Source organism: Pan paniscus, chromosome 19 (assembly GCF_029289425.2).
Source record: "Pan paniscus chromosome 19, NHGRI_mPanPan1-v2.0_pri, whole genome shotgun sequence".
NCBI lineage: Eukaryota > Metazoa > Chordata > Mammalia > Primates > Hominidae > Pan > Pan paniscus.
In genome coordinates, this window is record NC_073268.2 from 17,856,028 (window position 1) to 17,877,348 (window position 21,321).

Below are 21,321 nucleotides of genomic sequence, written 5' to 3' on the forward strand. Positions count from 1 at the left end.
AGCAAGACAGATCGGCTTGCCAAAGGATCAGAATGTTACCAAAAGAGCCTTAGTTTAAATCCTTTCCTCTGGTCTCCCTTTGAATCATTATGTGAAATAGGTAGGTGGGTGGGGTTGAGAGGTGGGTGGGTTCCCATCTCCTCTTCTTTTTTTCCTGCTACTTAATTTTTGGAGAGCAATACAGATCATCTACCCCCAAGAAAAATATTTTTCAAAGTTAAAATTGAGAATAAAAAATAAGTTAGAATCTTCGGTATGTTTCAAGAATCATATAACTGAAAATTACACAAAGATTAAATCCAGTAGATTCTTCTGTTTAACCAATCTATTTTCAAGTATCTGGTGTCCTCTAGAATGGGTTATATTGTGTGTTTAACACTAGCAAAATTGCTTTCTGAATAAGAAAATTAATAAAATTTCTAATGCAATTAATAAATGCCTGAAACTTACAAGACCTGAACAGTACAGGGAGAGAATTTCTCAGTATATTTGGCCTAGGATACATAAAGGACCATTTTTCAGCATTGTTGCATCTATGTATATATAGAAGGGCTTCAACCTTTACTGTAAAATATGATGGGTTTTAACTCTTCAACCTCATCTCCTACTTTGAGAAAAATGAGATCTAGTTATTTTCAGCTTTAAAACAAACACAGAAATCTGCATTTTTCTGCGATTTGTTATGTTTAAAATTTGTGTTCTTGTAGTTTATTTTCTAAATTTACAGCTTTATCTTACTGGTAAACTTTTATGATATATTGATAGATGGGCTTTTGGGGGGTAAATTTGATTAGCAGAAGTGGACAGGAGATTTTTAAAGTTTGGATAAGGCCTATTTCCTGTTTCCACTGATTTATGCATACTTGAAAAACATGTATTCCTCACTTCCTCAGAGACAAACTTTTTTTTTTTTTTTGTCTTCACAGGTGAAAAGCCAGATCCTGACCAAACATTTAAATTCACATCTTTACAGAACTTTAGCAACTGTCTGCCCAACTCTTGCACAACACAAGTACCTAATCATAGTTTATCTCACAGACAGCCTGAGACAGTTCTTACGGAAACACCCCAGGACACAATTGTGAGTGTCTTATATTCTAGTGTTCAAAATATTATGAAAACTACAAAGAATGATCTGAACTAAATAATATATTGTGAATGACTTGGTAGAAATTTTCTGTTTCAGGAATTAAACAGATTGAATTTAGAATCTTCCAATTCAAAGTACTCCTTGAATACAGATTCCTCAGTGTCTTATATTGATTCAGCTGTAATTTCACCTGATACTGTCCCACTGGGAACAGGAACTTCCATATTATCTAAACAGGTTCAAAATAAACCAAAAACTGGTCGAAGTTTATTAGGAGGACCAGCAGCTCTTAGTCCATTAACCCCAAGGTAAGTCAAACAAGATACTTTCAAATGTGCTATAATACCAAATGATCTTATGATAACTCATATTGTTAGTAATGCAGATTATTACAACAGCAACTTCTAAATCACTATGGAAACAGGGGCATTCTGTTTTCAGAAAATGAAGTAAAAACTGGCAAATAATGATGTTGCCAGGTGCGGTGGCTCATGCCTGTAATCCCAGCACTTTGGGAGGCCAAGGCAGGCAGATCACCTGAGGTCAGGAGTTCAAGAACAGCCTGGCCAACATGGTGAAACCCTGTCTCTACTAAAAATACAAAAATTAGCTGGGCATGGTGGCGGGCGCCTGTAATCCCAGCTACTCGGGAGGCTGAGACAGGAGAATTGCTTGAACCCGGGAGGCGGAGGTTGTAGTGAGCCGAGATGGAGCCACTACACTCCAGCCTGGGCGACAGACCAAGACTCCAACTCAAAAAAAATTGATATTGAATATTGGACTGGCCAGGCGCAGTGGCTCACGCCTGTAATCCCAGCACTTTGGGAGACCAAGGTGGGCGGATCACGAGGTCAGGAGATCGAGACCATCCTGGCCAACATGGCGAAACCCCGTCTCTACTAAAAATACAAAAAATTAGCCGGGTGTGGTGGCACGCGCCTGTAGATCCAGCTACTCCGGAGGCTGAGGCAAGAGAATCACTTGAACCCGCGAGACAGAGGTTGCAGTGAGCCGAGATGGCGTCACTGCACTCCAGCCTGGGAGACAGGGCAAGACTCCATCTCAAAAAAAAAATTGGAGGAAAATTTAAAACTCTGAAATATTCCTTAATTAGGTAGTAAACACATTAAAAAATACTGTCTCTATGGCTGTGCATTAATGGATAGCGGCGAGCCTCATGAAATGTTATAATCAGGGCACCACTGGTTACTGTTAAAGTGCCTTTTTCCAAAACATGGAGGAAATTTGACACCTACCTTTTTTTGTTTGAGACAGGATCTCACTCTGTCACCCAGGTTAGAGTGCAGTGGCACAATCATAGCTCACTGCAGCCTCAAATTCTTGGGCTCAAGCGATCCTCCCACCTCAGACTCCTGAGTAGCTGGGACTGCAGGCACATGCCACCACACCTGGCTAATTTTTTAAGTGTTTTTGTAGAGATGGGGTCTTGCTGTGTTGCCCAAGCTGATCTGGAACTCCTGGTCTCTAGTGATCCTCCTGCTGTGGCCTCCCAAAGTGCTAGGATTACCGTGAGCCACTGAACCTAGCGGTCACACCTATTAATATAAAATATTTTATCAAAATTATTAGAAGTATATGTATGTATAAATACAGGAACTCAGCCCAGAGCATACATATCCAAAAGTATCAAAATGAAAAATTATGTGCTAGAATGGGTTGGGCATGGGGGCTTATGCCTGTAATCCCAGCACTTTGGGAGGCTGAGGTGGGCAGATCACTTGAGACCAGGAGCTCAAGACCAGTCTGGCCAACATGGTGAAACCCTATCTCTACTAAAATTACAAAAATTAGCCCGGCATGGTGACACATACGTGTAATCCCAGGTACTTTGGGGGTTGAGGCACAAGAATCATTTGAACCCAGCAGGTGGAGGTTGCAGTGAGCTGAGATCATGCCACTGCACTCCAGCCTGGGCAACAGAGCGAGACTCTGTCTCAAAAAAATATATACATATATGCTAGAAGAAATTCTATGAATCAGGTCCTGAGGCCGGGGAACTACTAAAATAGCATGACCATGAGATTACAACTCTGGAGAGTTATAGTTATCTAATGGTCTCTAGAGACATTTTCTCTGTAGTTGTGTCTAAATCCCATAAATTCCAAGAATTTGAAGTAATCTCATCATTTGGATCTTAGATTTATAAAGCTACTCTTCTTTATTTCTAATAAATCTCCTGAGATCAGTAATTGTTGCTCGGTTTAGTTCCTTGTTTGATAGCTTTTTTAAATTTTAGTTATGGTGGGTGGAATAGTCTACATTCACAGCTTATTTTTAATCTGCCCCTCAGATCCTCACTGTCCCTAAGACTGATTTGCCATTCTCTTCCTTTTAGACCTTCTAATTTAAGTATACTGCTGCTTTATATATGCCTTGATGACTTTTTGACACCTTGATTTCAACCTCTTCTCAGTTTTGGGATTTTGCCATTAGAAACCCCAAGTCCTGGAGATGGATCCTATTTACAAAACTACACTAATACACCTTCTGTAATTGATGTGCCATCCACCGGAGCCCCTTCAAAAAAGGTATTTTCCATGTAAAATGCAGTTTGGGAATTGATTAAAGCAACTTGTTTATTTCAATCTTTTAAAGGTAATCTCAGGGAAAATCTTACTTTATGTAATTGCTTTTGCCTTATATTTGAACCCAGCAGGTAGAGGGTGATCTAAATATAAAAGAATGTCATTATTGTTGTAGCCTCTTGGTTACAGTAGGAGACAGACTTCTTACTCTTTTGGCCAAGTAAGATTGTATCTCACAAATTTAGTTTATTTCAGCATATAGTTAAATAAACTTAATCATATTTTTACTTTTTAATTTCCTTTTTAAAAAACAAAATTAATATTGTTTATATTACTTGACTATAAATAACAGAAATTATGTCTGCCATAGTTTTTACTTGTCCCTACCACTGTGTATATATGTTTTTTTAATAACACTAATAATTATATGAAAAAAAATTTGCTCAGGTAAAGCCAGATATTTCTGATAATAAGATTTTTGGTAGATCATGGATGTATAGTTTTAACATGAAAATGAAAAATATTTGGTAGTATACTTATAGTAAATATTGAGGCAAGTTTCATGAGGCTTTTTTTTTTTTTTTTTTTTGAGACAGGGTCTCGCTCTCCTGCCCAGGCTGGAGTGCAGTGGTGTGACCATGACTCACTGTAGCCTCTACCTCCCAGGCTCAAATGATCCTTCCACCTTAGCCTCCCAAGTACCTAAGACTATAGGTGTACACCACCACACCCAGCTAATTTTTTTAACTGTTATTTTTGTAGAGACAGGATCTCACTGTGTTGCCAGGGATGGTCTCAAACTCCTGGGCTCAAGCAATCCTCCTGCCTTGGCCTCTCAAAGTGCTAGGATTATAAACATGAGTCACTGCTCAGCTGAGGCTCTTGTTTTATAATGTTCCCTTATATAGGTATATGGAAATAGAGGCCAAAATACCATTTTTAAAAAGCATATCTGTGGCACAAGGTAACTTCTGTGAGAATTAAATTAGGTTCTATATATAAAATACCTATTGCCATGCTTCATAAATATTCAAGAAATGGAAGCTAAACAAGTCGTACTAATATGTGAATAACAGTTATACTCTCTTTACCTTAATAGAAACATGTTTCTTCTTATAGTTGTTTTTTACTATTTTACTCCTGAACATCCTTAGAATCTGCAAAAGATTTTTCTATAATAACTCCTTAGTGAGTGATAATAGGAACTCCAAGAATACTTAAAAGGGACTGCAAAATAGTTTGTGTATGGATTGTTTTAAACATTACAGTTATGAAGAAGGCAAAACAAAATGGTAGTTAGCATGCCAGGTGAAGTAGGCCAAAACTAGAAGAGCCATAATAACCATAATAACCAGAGCAAGTTAAGGCAGTGGGCAGGCACATGATTTTAGTGCCCGGATAAGATTGCTCTCTCATCCTCTTCTGCCTCTGTTCTCCTCTTACCTTATTACAAGACATTCCCAGAAAAGTCACGCATGTAGGTCTGCATGCAGTGTCAACTGAAAATATCAAACCAGGTAGTGAGTGCAGTGTACATAGTTCTTTGATAAATAAGGAAAAGCCAGAATTGACTTTTGTCCCTTGGATGAATGTAGTGATCCCAATTTGGAAAAGGCGGAGGAAGGCTTATGAAGTTTTATTTTGAAGTGGTGGTACATTAGATGAAAATATTCAGTAGAAAGTTAGTCATAGAGGAAAAAATGTGACCTGCTGATAGAAATAATAATTGAAGCTATTAAAATGACCAGGCTCTCCTAGGGAAAGAAAGAGTAGCTAAGGAGAACAGAGTAAACCTAATTTAAAAATAGTAGAAGGATAAAGGGCCAGCAAATGAAGTGGCAGGACAAATAATGTAATGTTTTGGAAGTAACACAAAGTTTCAAAAAGTAGGGCATGATCAGTGATGTTGAATGCAGGAAAGGCTAAAATAAGGTTTTAATATCTGATGAGACAGTGATTATTAGTGATTATTTATAATATGCAGTTTGAGGATTGTGTACAGGACATCAGGGTAACAGTAAGTTTTGAAGAAAATTCTCTGGTAGCCAAAGGGGAAAAACAGTGCACTGATACAATAGTCATAGATCATTTAAAGAAGCTAGATGGTGGAAATGAATAGAAATAAGGGAATAAATTAGAGAAGACTGAAGAGCCAAGCAAAGATTTTTTTTTCTCCAAGGGAACAGAAACCAATTAATGAAGATTAGAAAAACTAAGCAATATTAACTCTAAAGAACAATATCCTTAGATTTTGGAAAGTAATCAGATGGTTGTTTTTTTAAAATCTACTCCTCTGAACTCCTTTAGAACTGTTACCAAGTGCCAAAGGAGTATAAAATCTTATCGTATTATTATTTTTTTCTGTGTATAATGAGATAAATCATAAATCTTGAGAATTTAGCTGTCTTAAAATTTTTTAGTACTTAACCCCAAATAGAGAAGGTATGTAATAAATGGAGGATGGTCACAATGAGATGAAAAGAATAGCTTCTGGGGATTTTTAGTCTTTGAAACAAAAAGCGAAAGATGAAAAGACATTATAGAGGTAAAAATACTGTGAGATTAAAACAGGGAAATAGACTAATGTTCATACTAATACAACAATAATTAACAATATGGTATAAATAGTTTATCTTTAAGGTGACAGTATATTATGGCTGCTTGTATTGAGAAAATGTAGATGGGAGCGTTGTGTTGTCTTTTATCATTTACAGTGCAGCCCATAATTCACAAACCTTAGACTTTTTGTGTTTTACAGTCTGTTGCCAGAATCGGCCAAACTGGAACAAAGTCTGTCTTCTCACAGAGTGGAAATAGCCGAGAGGTAACTCCAATTCTTGCACAAACACAAAGTTCTGGTCCACAAACAAGGTATTTATCATTGTAATTATTCAACTTTTCTTGGCATAAAACTTGATTCTTTACATTTCTTCAATTTAGGCAGATAGTGACTCTCATGGATTCTAGAATAACTACTGTAAATTTTGAAGATGTAAAATTTGAAACCTCTAACTTACAACACTAGTGTAATTTTGAGTTGAGTTTTGTAATGCACAGAAGACAATAGTTAACTAAAGCAGCGTTTTAGTTTACTGTGATTGCCTCATGGATTTGTAATTTTCTTCTTATGCACATGACCCTTTCTATAGTTTAGGTACAGATAGGTTTCGTACCCCTTCCCACATTATGCATGTCTATAAACAGATTATAAAAATAACAGACAAATAAACTTCAAATAATGAATCTATTTCCACACAGAAATGGTGTTAGATAGAATTTTCTTTTCCTCTTCAAGGACTCAATAGATTATAGCTAACATTTTAAAAGGAAGATACAATTTTCTTTCTCCTTTCTAAAACTGTGAACATGTACCTAAATTTTAAAACAGACACACACACAGGTGTGCATATACCTCCTTGACTATCTAAAAGACCTCTATGTTCCTGTAATGCTCCCAGAATGGTAAGTCTAATCCTCTTGAGTGCCAGCTTGCAGTGATTGCCTGAGGCTCTGTTGTGAGAAGGAACTTGAGACCTCCTGCAAAGCAACATTATATGTAAAAATAATTTCTGATTTGTACATTTCACTTTAGAGTCAAACAAATAGACTAACACTAATAAACATCAGCTCTTTTTTTTATGGAGACGGAGTTTCACTCTTGTTGCCCAAGCTGGAGTGCAGTGGTGTGATCTCGGCCCACCACAACCTCCACCTCCCGGGTTCAAGCGATTCTCCTGCCTCAGCCTCCTGAGTAGCTGGAATTATAGGCATGCGTCACCACACCCAGCTAATTTTGTATTTTTAGTAAAGACAGGGTTTCTCCATGTTGGTCAGGCTGGTCTCGAACTCCCAACCTCAGGTGATCTGCCTGCCTCAGCCTCCCAAAGTGCTGGGATTACAGGCATGAGCCACCGTGCCTGGCCAACTTTCACTCTTAATAATTTTGTGTTCTTTGTATTGTTGATTCCATTTTATCTCCTTAATTGCCTATATTAGTTTTCTAGGGCTGCCATAACAAAGTACCACAACTTAGTGTCTTAAAACAACAGATACTTATTCTCTTACAGTCGTAAAGCCATAAGTCCAAAATCAAGGTGTTGGCAGGGTTGTTCCCCTTCCAAAATCTCTAGAGGAGGATTTTTCCTTGCCTCCTCCAGCTTCTGATAACCCCAGGTGTTCTTTAGCATGTGACAGTATAACTCAGTATCTTCCTCTGTCTTCACATGGTCATCTTCCATGTGTGTTTCTGTATCTAAATTTCCCTCTTGTAAAGACAACAGTTATATTGGATTAGGGTCAACCCAGATATCCTCAGCTTAACTCAATGACATCTGCAAAAACCAAATTTCCGAATAAAATCACATTGACATGTACTGGGGCTTAGGGCTTCAACATATCTTTTGGGGAGGCACAATTCAATATTGCCTTATTAGCAATTGCTCTTTATTTTGTCTTTTTAGAGGTTGTTTGGAGTTTGTAGTAAACATTTTAACTTATCAAGGTTTGCCTTCAAGTAATAGACAATTTCATGTATAGCACAGAACCTTACAATAGTATACTTTCGTGCTCCTCTCTTAGTCTTTATGGGAGGGATGGTTGTAATATATTTAATTTCTATATATGTTATAAACCCCACAGTGCATTATTGTGGTTGTGGTTTCTGCCTTAAACAGTCAGTTGTCTTTTTATAGAGTTTTGTTTTTGTTTTTGTTTTTGTTTTAGACGGAGTTTTGCTCTGTTACCCAGGCTGTAGTGCAATGGTGCAATCTCGGCTCACTGCAACCTCCACCTCCCCAGTTCAAGCAATGCTACTGCCTCAGCCTCCCATGTAGCTGGGATTACAGGCATGTGCCACCACGCCCGGCTAATTTTTGTATTTTTAGTAGAGACGGGGTTTCACGATGTTGGCCAGGCTAGCGTCAAACTCCTGACCTCAAATGATCCACCCGCCTCAGCCTCCCAAAGTGCTGGGATTACAGGCATGAGCCACCACGCCCAGCTGAAATTTTTTTAAATGAGAAAAAGAAGTCTATTTTATATTTACACACATAACTACAATTTCTGGTGCCCTTTCCTTCTATAGATCCAGATTGCGATCTGATATCATTTTCCTCCACCTTGAAGGACTTCTTTTTAACATTTCTTTTTTTTTTTTTTTTTTTTTTTTTAAGACAGAGTCTCACTCTGTCACCAGGCTGAAGTGCAGTGGCACGATCTCGGCTCACTGCAACTTCTGCCACCTGGGTTAAAGCGATTCTCCTGCCTCAGCCTCCCGAGTAGCTGGGACTACAGGTGTGCACCACCACACCCAGCTAATTTTTGTATTTTTAGTAGAGACGGGGTTTCACCATGTTGGCCAGGATGGTCCCGATCTCTTGACCTTGTGATCCTCCTGCCTTGGCCTCCCGAAGTGCTGGGATTACAGTCATGAGCCACCGCACCTGGCCTTTTTATCATTTCTTATAGTACGAGTCAGCTGGTAATGAATTTTTTCAGCTTTTGTGGATCAGAAAAAAAAGTTCTTATTTCATCTTTATTTTTGAACAATATTTTTACTAGGCAAGAATTTCTTTTTTTTTCTTTTTCTTTTTTTTTTTTTTTTTTTTTGAGACAGAGTCTTGCTTGTTGCCTGGGCTGGAGTGCAATGGCACAATCTTGGCTCCCTGCAACCTCTGCTTCCCGAGTTGAAGCAATTCTCCTGCCACGGCCTCCCGAGTAGCTGGGATTACAGGCATGTGCTATCATGCTCAGCTAATTTTTGCATTTTTAGTAGAGATCGGCTTTCACCATGTTGGCCAGGCTAGTCTTGAATTCCTGACCTCAGGTGATCCGCCCATCTTGGCCTCCCAAAGTGCTGAGATTACAGGCATGAGCCACAACGCCTGGCCAAGAATTTCTAATTGACAATTTTTTTAGGGATGTTGCTTTACTGGTTTTTTGGCTTATATTGTTTCTGACAAGAAATCTGCTGTCAATCTCATTTTTGTTCCTCTATATGTAGTAATATGTCTTTTCTCTGTTTCAAGGTTTTGTTTTTAATTGCTGATTTTAAGCAATTCGATTATGATGTGCTCTAGTGTAGCTTTCTTGTTTCTCGGCCTTTGGATTTATTGAGCTTCTTGGATCTGTGGGTTTATAGTTTTCATAATAGTTGGCTAAATTGGGGGCATTATTTCTTCAAATATTATGTCCATGTCTTACCCTCTCCCTCTGGGACTCCAGGTACTTGTATATTAGATTGCTTGAAGTTGCCCCACAGCTCACTAATTCTTCATTTTTGTTTCCAATCTTTCTCCTCTCCGTGTTTCATTTTGGATAGTGTTTATTGCTATGTCTTCAAATTAATGTTTCTTCAGCAGTGTCAGACCTGTTATTAACCACACCCAGTGTTGTTGGGTTTTTTGTTTTGTTTTGTTTTTTTTATTGCAGACATTTGTCTTTCATCTCTAGATTGATTTGGTTTTCTTTCTTTCTTTTTTTTTTTTTTTTTGAGATAGAGTCTCGCTCTGTTGCCCAGGCTGGAGTGCAGTGGCACAATCTGGCTCACTGCACCCTCCGCCCCTCCTGGGTTCAAGCGATTCTCCTGCCTCAGCCTCCTGAGTAGCTGGGATTACAGGCATGTGCCACTGCGCCCTGCTAATTTTTGTATTTTTAGTAGAGACGGGGTTTCACCATGTTGGTCAGGCTGATCTCAAACTCCTGACTCGTGATCCGCCCACCTCGGCCTCCGAAAGTGCTGGGATTACAGGTGTGAGCCACCGCGCCCAGCCTTTTTTTTTTTTTTTTTTTGAGACAGGGTCTCACTGTCACCCAGGCTGGAGTGCAGTGATGCTACTATGGCTCACTGTAGCCTCAAACTCCTTGGCTCAAGCGATTCTCTTGCGTTAGCCTCCTGAGTAGCTGGGACTACAGGCACATGCCACCACATGTGGCTGATTATTTTTATTTTTATTTTTTTGTAGAGACAAGGACAAGGTCTCTATGAGACAAGTTCTTGCTATGTTGTCCAGGCAGATCTTGACCTCCTGGCCTGAAGCAGTCCTGGCTTGGCCTCCCAAAGTGCTGGGCCGACAGGCATGAGCCACCTCATCCAGTCTCTTCGATGTTTTTGAACGTATAGGATGTATTTGTATTTTTTTAATGTTTTTGCCTACTAAGTCTGTTACTTTGTTATTTCTAAGTGTTTCTTGTATTACTTTTCCTCTTCATTGTAGATTATATTTTCCTGCTGTTTTCTATGCCTAGTGTTTTTTAATTGGATGTCAGTTATTATAAATTTTACTTTTTTTCTTTGAGACAGGGTCTTTTACTCTGATGCCCAGGCTAGAGTACAGTGGTGTGATTATAGCTCAGTGCAGCCTCAAACTCCTGGGCTCAAGAAGTCCTCCCACTTCAGGCTCCCGGGTAGCTGGAACTATAGGCACGTGCCACATATGGCTAATTTTTTTTTAGTTTTGCAGAGATGGGGTCTTGCTGTGTTGCTCAGGCTGTTCTCAAACTCCTGGCCTCAAGCAATCCTCCCACCTCACCCACCCGAGTTGTTGGGATTACAGGTGTGAGCCACTGTGCCTGGCTATAAATTTTACATTGTTGATTACTGGATATTTTTGCATTCCTTTAGGTATTTTAAAGTTTTATTCTGAGATGCAGTAAAGTTGCTTGGAAACAGCTTGATCCCTTCAGGTCTTACCTTTTAAATTTTGTCCAGACAAAAGTAGCCTTAGTCTGGACTAATCTTGTCCCACCATTGAGGAAGTACCCTTTGAGTACTCTCCTCAAAAACCTGTTTAGTATGAGGTTTCTTCACTCTGCCTATTGAAAGTATGAGCTATTCCCAGCTTGGAGTGAGATCCAGTAATTATTCTGTCTACTTCTTTTCAGTAATACTTTCCCCAGCTTTGGGTAGTTTCTTCACTATAGTACTATAATGTAATTCTGATGCTAACTACCCAAACTTAGCACAGACACCACAGGTTAAGATCACAGTCCCCAACAAGAACTGTCTGAACTGCCCAGTTGTAGGTTCTGGGTTCCCCAGGCCACCCACATTTCTGACCAACTGGCTACAAATTTAAGGATTCCTACTACCCTCTTACATTCAGTAATTTGCTAGAGCACCTCACAGAGTCCAGGAAAGTGCTATACTTAATGATTACAGTTTTATTGTAGATGACATAATTAGGAGATCCATAGGATTAGATATGGGAGGGTCCTGATACAGAGCTTTCATGTCTTCTTTCTGGGCTCACCCTCCCAATGCATCAGTATGTTTACAAACCAGGAATTTGAGCCAAGTTTTGGTGTTCAAAATTTTTATTAGGGTTTTTAAATTATGTAGGTGTGATTGATGGAATCATTGGCCACATGATTGAACTCAATTTCCTTCCCAGAGGAGCTCAGGCTGGTGTTGCTGGCTCAAAGCCCCAGCCCTCTAATCACATGGTTGACTTTTTTTTTTTTTTTTGAGACAGAGTTTCGCTGTTGTCGCCCAGGCTGCAATGCAGTGGCACGATCTTGGCTCACTGCAACCTCCACCTCCCGGGTTCAAGTGATTACACTTGAACCCGCGAGTGGCTGGGATTACAGGCACCCGCCATCATGCCCAGCTAATTTTTGTATTTTTAGTAGAGACGGGGTTCCACCATGTTGGCCAGGATGATCTCGATCTCTTGACCTCGTGATCCGCCTGCCTTGGCCTGCCAAAGTGCTGGGATTACATGCGTGAGCCACCATGCCCGGCCACATGGTTGACCTTTACAGCACAGCCAGCACCCATCCAGAAAGTATCTAGGAGTTACTTCATTAGCATAAATTCAGGCATGGTCCCAGGAGCTCATAATGAATAACAAAGACATCCCTGTCACTTGAGGAATTCCAAGGACTTAGTAGATCTCAGGAGCCTGGGACGTGGACCAGACAAATTCTTTATTATATAACACTCAAACACCTACACTGATCAATTTTCAACTGAAGACTCTAGGGAAGCCCTCTGCAGATCTTTGTAGGTCTCCTCTTTGTAGCTCTCTTCTCTCTGGTGCTCTGCCTTGCAAATTCTGGCTGCTTTGGCTTTCTCAAATTCTCAACATTTTCTTTTCAACACAGTGGGACCACTGAGCTCTATTTTGCATTCTTTTTTCCTGCAAGGTGGCCCTAGAACTGTCCTCGGAAATGTTTTGCCTATTGTCCAGTGTCTGAAAACCATTGTTCCATATATTTGGTTCAGTTTGTAGTTATCTGAAATGGGAGAATAAATTTATTCCATTTTACTCTGTCATGACTAGCGGAAGTCTGTTCTTTCTATTTAGAAAGTTTTTTTAGAGATGATTAGAATGGCATAGTACTTTTAGCTAAATCATCCAAGAAAGGTTGTGTGTCATTTGCTCCATATGAAGTGAAGTCTAATTCTGAACTTTGGAAGCCTTTCGTTATCAAACTCCTAGTTTATCAGATGCAGATTAAAAGGATTTGTGTGTGTGTGTGTGTGTGTGTGATATATACACACATGCATATACAGAGGTATCTGTACATATTACATATGTACATATCGTAAAAGATGAAAATATATATCTTTTTATTTTCTGAAATTCTTTGACCCAGACTCAGGTAGCTAGTAGGATTTCCCATAAATTATAAAGTTTAGATAGTTTAGTCCATAAGTTTACCCACTGTCAATTCTAGATTGTTTCAGATTTTAAGTTTGCTTGCTAAGATTGAAATTCTCATATCTCAGGGTTTGCCTTTAAAGTAAAAATGTACAGAGGCTCCTTTCGCTCTAAACAGAATAAACCTTTGATATAGCTGTTTGAATTTACAGGGAAATAGCTTCTCAAATATTAGTAGTTCTAGTGGTATTTACTTGTTAACAAATACCCCACATTTAGACTATCTTTGCCCAACTGTCTTTTCTTTTTTCTCTAACTTGTTGTAGTTGCAAATGAAGGGTAAAAATAATTGATTTATAGATGTGCGTATCATTTGTCGATCCAGAGTTTTATGAGGATTATTTTTAGTTCAAATTAAGAATTTCAGAGAGAGTGAAGATCTATGCTATAATCTTTACTATTTTGTAGTAACGAGTCATTTTATTTTTATTTTTTTATATGAAGGAAAGTTTATTAAGGATTGTTGACTTATGATCACAAGGTGAAGTCCCACAAGAGGCCATCTGCAAGCTGAGAAGCAGGAAAGCCAGTCCGAGTCCCTCATTTTTAAATACTGTGTTTTCATAGAGAAACCACAAAAAGAACTGATCAAATTCATCAACTTTAGAGTACTTATATAATTAATGTATATTTTTAAAATATACCCAAATTGAAACAATGGTTAATGGTCATAAATCAAGTAAAATATTAATGTCTTCCTTTATAATTTTTTTTTAGTACAACACCTCAGGTATTGAGCCCCACTATTACATCTCCCCCAAACGCACTGCCTCGAAGAAGTTCACGACTCTTTACTAGTGACAGCTCCACAACCAAGGTAATTTAAAGATTTCTGTATGTCACATTTACTTAATGCTTCCCCTGCTAAAATTTCTGTTCATTGATGACTCCATTCCTAATAAGTTAACAAAGAGACTATTTCGAATTTTAAAATGTTTTAATTTAGAGGGCCATCTATGATTTTTGTGAAGTTAATTAGTCCTTTGGTAAATATTATATAATATTCTTTTTTAATTAAAAAATTTTTTTTCTCAAGTTAAAAATGACATAGGAATAATCTTGAAATGGCAAAATTATAGGAATGGACAACAGATCAGTGATTATTAGGAGTTAGGCCTCTAGGGAGGATGTTACTATTAAATCATGGCACAAAAGAATTTCATTGTGGTGGTACAACAGTCCTGTATCCTGATTGTGGTGGTTGATTACACAGATCCATTCACGTGATAAAATTTTATAGAACTATGCACACACAAACACACACACGGGTTTATATAAAAACTGATGAAATCCATGTAAGGTCTTTAGTTGATAATATTGTACTAATTTCAGTTTCCTGGGTATGATGATATACTATGGTTATGTCACATGTTATCATTTGCAGAAGAGTGAGTCTAAAATTATCTGAAAATAAAAGTTAAAAAAAACTGGAGACCCGGCGGACGCAGTGGCTCACGCCTGTAATCCTAGCACTTTGGGAGGCCAAGGTGGGCCGATCACTTGAGCTTAGGAGTTTGAGACCAGCCTGGTCAACATAGCAAGACCCCATCTCTGAAAAAAAAAATTAGCTGGGATGGTAGTACTCTTTGATCCCAGCTGCTTGGGAGGCTGTGGTGGGAGAATCACTTGAGCCTGGGGAGGTCAAGGCTGTGGTGAGCTCTGATGACATCATTACACTCCAGCACGGGCAACAGAATAAGATCCTGTCCCAAAAACAAAACAAAGGCCGGGCACGGTGGCTCATGCCTGTAATCCCAGCACTTTGGGAGGCCAAGGCAGGCAGATCACCTAAGGTCAGGAGTTCGAGACCAGCCTGACCAACGTGGAGAAATCCAGTCTCTTCCAAAATAAAAATTAACCGGGCGTGGTGGCTCATGCCTGTAATCTCAGTTACGCGGGAGGCTGAAGCAGGAGAATTGCTTGAACCTGGGAGGCAGAGGTTGGGTTGCGGTGAGCTGAGAATTACATCTACTTATTTTCTTACTTTTAAATAATAAATGAGAGTTTGATATACTTTCACAAGAGGGCTACACTTAATGCTGACACACCTTAGTCACTATTAGTTAATGTAATTTATGTTCAGAATTACTGTGTTTAAAATTAAATGACTTTGAAGACCTTTGTTTTTATAAACTCTCTTCTGAAAAAAATATAGAATTAATCAAGATTGTACATTTATTTTATATCTAATATTGGAGAAAGGGCTGAGGAGAAATCTAAAATACATGAGTATAACAGGTGTGAAATTTCTCCCCTTTTACAGGAGAATAGCAAAAAATTAAAAATGAAGTTTCCACCTAAAATCCCAAACAGAAAAACAAAAAGTAAAACTAATAAAGGAGGAATAACTCAACCTAACATAAATGATAGCCTGGAAATTACAAAATTGGACTCTTCCATCATTTCAGAAGGGAAAATATCCACAATCACACCTCAGATTCAGGCCTTTAATCTACAAAAAGCAGCAGCAGGTCTGTTTTAAATGCTTAATATTATCTTTGTATTTTATTATGTACTTATTTTAAGTAAATTTCTTTATGTTCATTACAGTACCTTCATTGTTTTTTATATAGATGTTGGAATTTTTAATAGATTAGTTTGTAATTACCTTTTCTAGAGAAGCAAACTAGTTTATTGCGTTTTTTCCTTTGTTTACTATGTTGTTTTCTCCTAGAAGGTTTGATGAGCCTTCTTCGTGAAATGGGGAAAGGTTATTTAGCTTTGTGTTCATACAACTGCAAAGAAGCTATAAATATTTTGAGCCATCTACCTTCTCACCACTACAATACTGGTTGGGTACTGTGCCAAATTGGAAGGGCCTATTTTGAACTTTCAGAGTACATGCAAGTAAGTATAGAAAATGGTTATATATGCCTTTCTAGAGATAATTTCAATTTCATTAAAATAAATGCCCATGCTTAAGAAGGCTAGATCTAAAAGATCAGTGTTTATTATGTAATGTCTATATATTTATTTTGTCAGTATTTATAATTTATAGATATAGTTCTTTCTTGTGTTAAGGAGTAATTTAAATTCTTTGCAACTTCTCGGAATAGGTTTATAGAGACCCAAGTCATCCAGACATTCTTACGTAGAGTGTGTCCTATTCAGTTGTGTCTGAAAATACATATTTATATTTACCATGTAATAGGATTTATTTTTTTTCTGCAATATACAGAGTTAATTACTGGGGTGAATTTTTGACATTGAATATGTTTTATAAACTTGAAGAATGCTATAAAGAAAATTGTGCTGAATTGAGGACACAATGTCCTTATTACAAGGCTTTTTACTCTTTGGATTTTAATTAAATTTGTTGCTTAAGTTATCTGTCTATACCAGAAAAGGAGAGAATGATTAACCTAAAGCCAAAGAAAATTCTAATTCCCAATTTATATTACCCCTTAGTTCTTCCCAAAGCATTTTCTCCACCCCCAACTTAAAAAAAGAAACCTTTTAGAAACCTATATATTAATAAAATATCTCTAATATGGATTAAAGTTGATATGATTCGTTTTTTGCTTAATTTGCTTTCAGTTCATTTATTCAATATATATCTCTGTGCATATGATATCCTGGACTCTCTTCTAGACTCTGTATTACAGCTAGTCAGACAATTTCTTGCCTCTGTGGAGCTTACATTCTAGCAACAGACAGATTATAAGCCAATAAATGTATAAGAACAGGTAGCAATAAGTCATGAAGAAAAATGAAGCATGGTGAGGAAACTGGGAGACAATGAAGTATGGTGTTTTTGTTTTTATGTACTCAGAGGGAAGGTTACTCTTCCCTTCATGATCCATGCAAAGATCTAGGGGAAAGGTGTTCTTTCCCACAGGGAATACATACAGAGGATACCTATTCATATAATTTAATTTTGAATAGTACAGAACAGAGAGTTGAAGACAGAAAGTCTTATTATTCATTGCTACAAAACCCATATTTCGATTATGGTCCTTTACTGGTATGTAGCATATACACAGGCAAGAGCTGTGTTCAGAAAAGCCATTTAAAAAATTATTTCTAATTTATTGTTTCACAGCTACTTTAACATAAATGAATTTTATTGTTTCCCCTAGTTATAGTGGTGACCCAAATATTTAATTAAAGAAAGCCTCTGTTTCAACTTAATTTCTGAGTTTTTTTCCCATTTTTCTTTTTGTCTATGCCATAATCATTTTTCAGAGGAAGCAACAGATTCTGAAAACCTTGAAACCAAAAGGTACCTACCTATATTTGGCTGATAGGTCTTTTATCTTGTTACCATGCCTGAATGAAAAACTTGGCCAGGTGTGGTGGCTCATGCCTATAATACCAGCACTTTGGGAGGCCAAGGAAGGGGGATCACTTGAGCTCAGGAGTTGGAGACCAACCTGGCCAATGTGGTGAGACCCTGTCTCTACAAAAAAATGAAAAAATTAGCTGGGTGTGGTGGCACTCACCTGTGGTCCCAGCTACTTGGGAGGCTGAAGTGGAAGGATCACTTGAGCCCTGCAGGTCAAGGCTGCACACTTACCTTTACAACTTTTAAGAGATTGCAAGGAAGTTACAAATCGTTAAGCTATTCCTATATATCATATGACCACTTCTTGGAATTAAGCACTCAGTTTTAAAATGGTCTTATTTTCTGTCATACTCATTTCATTAAGAGTAGTCCAGATATTCCTTATTATAAACTAAACTGTGAGAATTTCTTTTCCTTTCTTTTTTTTTTTATTACCTAGACCTTTTCTGGCAGCTGAGAATTTTGGACTTGGTAAATTGATAAACTAGGAAACTGATTTTATATAACCTAAATCCTCAAACTTTAGAGGGAGAGAAACACAGTTCTGGGAGCTGTGAATGTGATGAGGAAAAAAATTGATGAGGCAGCTGAGGAGAGACCCTGAAGTCAAGAGAGTGCTGCAAAGGAAAGGATAATTAATAGGTAGGGCCTATGATTCCTAGCAGACACAATATTGGTGTGTATATTCAGGGCTCAATAGGATTGATAACCATAGGATTGATAGCCAGCTTAACCTGTTTCTTCCCTCTAAATTTTCTAGCACAACCTCTCGGTAAAAATTGTTCAAAAATAGATTTTATGTTACAGAAATCATTCTTCCGTCATCTTTCCTAAAAGAGTTATTCTGGCCAGGTGCGGTGGCTCACGCCTGTAATCCCAGCACTTTGGGAGGCCGAGGCGGGTGGATCACAAGGTCAGGAGATCGAGACCATCCTGGCTAACATGGTGAAACCCTGTCTCTACTAAAAAATACAAAAAATTAGCCAGGTATGGTGGCAGGCGCCTGTAGTCCCAGCTGCTTGGGAGGCTGAGGCAGGAGAAGGGCGTGAACTCGGGAGGCGGAGCTTGCAGTGAGCCGAGATTGCGCCACTGCACTCCAGCCTGGGCGACAGAGTGAGACTCCATCTCAAAAAAAAAAAAAAAGAGTTATTCTGTAATGCCATTATTAAAACTTGGAAATGTGGTTTTTGAGAAGGAAATACTGACTTTTCTTTTGAATTGTAGCTTTGTATAGATTTCTCTTCGGTCTTTTTGGTAGAAACTCAAATTTCCTTTTCAGAGTTCATGTTCTTACCATGGCTTGTATATAAATACTAGGTTGACTGTCAATATGGTTACATCACTGTTTGACCTGCCATAGTAGATTGCTGAATTTGTCCTTGTGTTAATACTCATTCACATAAAAACCATAATACAAGGCAGCATTTAGATCCTGTGAAGATAATGACCAGGGCTTTCCCTGTGTATATATATAAATTGTATCAACTTGTTTTCTCTTACTAGTTTTTTTTATTTCAGGCTGAAAGAATATTCTCAGAGGTTAGAAGGATTGAGAATTATAGAGTTGAAGGCATGGAGATCTACTCTACAACACTTTGGCATCTTCAAAAAGATGTTGCTCTTTCAGTTCTGTCAAAAGACTTAACAGACATGGATAAAAATTCGCCAGAGGTATGTTAACCAAAATAACCAAAAGGTTTATATAGTTACCTTTTTGATCACCCTCAACAGATAGAGATGAACCAAGCAATTCAAACACTATTTAGTGTCACCCACACTTATTTCTTTTTTTTCCTCTCTCTCTAGTCAGGGACTCAGAGAGGAAGAGAAAGTCCTAGAATGTGTGGTGCAGATTCACAAATAGAAAAATCACAAAGCAGCTATTTCATTCAGGATTTATCGAGATTTGACTACGTTAAATTTGCTGTTGTCACCAAGATTAGGGTTCATTGAGCAGAAGTTACATAGATTGAAAAAATTAATAATTTTAAATTAAAATAAATTAGTATTGTCATTGTAAGACATAGGTGCAATTAATGTACATGCTCTAATCTTGTAAGATTGTATTTCATTGCATCTCAAAAATATTTAATGATACTTTTGTAACATATCTAAGCTTAGAATTAAACACAGTCAACTCCCATTATTTGCGGTAATTCTGTAGTCAACATGAACACTGCATTAGTGCTACTGAACCAATGTTCCTGGGAGTGATGGAGAGTTTGAAACAGAGATAGATTGTGGATTATAATCTTGAATCCTAAAAATAACTCATCCTGGTAGATCCCATTTTCTTTACAAAAGAGAGAATGCTGCTGGTTGTGGTGGCTCACACCTATAATCCCAGCACTTCGGGAGGCTGAGGCAGGCGGATTCCTTGAGCTCAGGAGTTCCAAGACCAGCCTTGGCAACATGGCAAAACCCTTCTCCACAAAAAATACAAAAATTAGCCAGGTATGGTGGCTGGCATCTGTGGTCCCAGCTGCTCGGGAGGCTGAGACAGGAGGATCACTTGAGCCTAGGTGGCGGAGGTTGCATTGAGCCAAGATCACACCACTGCCCTCCAGCCTGGACAACAGAACAAGACCAGATCTCAAAAAAAAAAAAAAAAAAGAGAGAGAATGAGGTTCAGAGGTGACTTGCCTGAAGCCACCCTACTTAAAAGTGCCAGCAGTGGGATTCAAATTCTGTCCAACTGTCCCCAGAGCCAAAGCTTCTTGCACTACACTAAACTAGCCCACAGAGTTTCTGTCCCTGGTCATCTCTGCATGAGAGCTAAAACAAGAAGGTAGAGTCACATTATTCAACCTCAAATGAGAACATACCTTTTGATGACTATGAAAGCACTGCAAGTATTGATTTTGGTTTTACAAATAAATTTTAGCAATCAGACAAATTCACAAATATGGAATCTGTGAATAATTAGAATTGAGTATCTACTGAAGCTCCTCCATTTTTGTCTTTCTGTTCTAAGTTGAGGCTTGATTTTAGTCATAGATTTGGTTTTAGAAAAAGTAAAATTTTAATTCTGTTTGGTTTTTGTTCCCATTTTTTTAAGGCCTGGTGTGCTGCAGGGAACTGTTTCAGTCTGCAACGGGAACATGATATTGCAATTAAATTCTTCCAGAGAGCTATCCAAGTTGATCCAAATTATGCTTATGCCTATACTCTATTAGGGCATGAGTTTGTCTTAACTGAAGAATTGGACAAAGCATTAGCTTGTTTTCGAAATGCTATCAGAGTCAATCCTAGACATTATAATGCATGGTAAGTGGTAATGAAGTACAAAGACAAAGTCGTATTGATGGTGCTGGTACTTACTAATTTTTCTTGTTAGATAGCTCTTTATTATCATGAATTTGGTTACTTATACTTAGGGATGGTACATACTGGTCAATAACTTCCAACTAAAATGTTTTCTTATGAAATGTACGTCTTTAACAAACTCTTAAATTAACTAATGATAATAGAATACCAGATCCTTATACTCAACAGTTTCAGCCTTCTACCAAACTTTTGCAGATACTGTAGTTGTTTTTTGTTTGTTTGTTTGTTTAGTTTTGTTACTTTGTTGCTTTTTCTTCGAACACCAAAATGGTGATTGGGATGAAAAGTGCTTGGGAAATTGGAAAGGAATAGCATAATTCACTTATTGGATAATAGGAAAAAAAATTGAAAAAATTTACTAGTTGCTGCTTTTTGACAGTGTTCTGGTTTATTGAGTTACTATTAAGAACT

The 21,321-nt window shown here is 38.0% G+C and overlaps 1 protein-coding gene across 16 annotated transcripts in view; it reads left to right on the forward strand.

Annotated features, from left to right (window-relative positions):
• CDC27 (cell division cycle 27) overlaps window positions 1–21,321 on the forward strand; it is a 71,572-nt gene that overhangs the window by 31,022 nt on the left and 19,229 nt on the right. For 5 of the 16 annotated variants that reach the window (XM_003809514.6, XM_024926145.4, XM_063598975.1 and 2 more), the window contains 10 exons: window positions 3–100; window positions 927–1,081; window positions 1,187–1,398; window positions 3,525–3,639; window positions 6,395–6,507; window positions 14,016–14,115; window positions 15,562–15,769; window positions 15,973–16,145; window positions 19,102–19,254; window positions 20,642–20,850. In XM_003809514.6, coding sequence (XP_003809562.1) covers window positions 3–100; window positions 927–1,081; window positions 1,187–1,398; window positions 3,525–3,639; window positions 6,395–6,507; window positions 14,016–14,115; window positions 15,562–15,769; window positions 15,973–16,145; window positions 19,102–19,254; window positions 20,642–20,850 — 1,536 coding nt within the window. Of the gene's footprint in view, window positions 1–2; window positions 101–926; window positions 1,082–1,186; window positions 1,399–3,524; window positions 3,640–6,376; window positions 6,508–14,015; window positions 14,116–15,561; window positions 15,770–15,972; window positions 16,146–19,101; window positions 19,255–20,641; window positions 20,851–21,321 lie in introns of all 16 variants that reach the window. The other 11 variants (XM_003809515.7, XM_008961742.4, XM_008961743.6 and 8 more) reach the window with 6 other exon arrangements.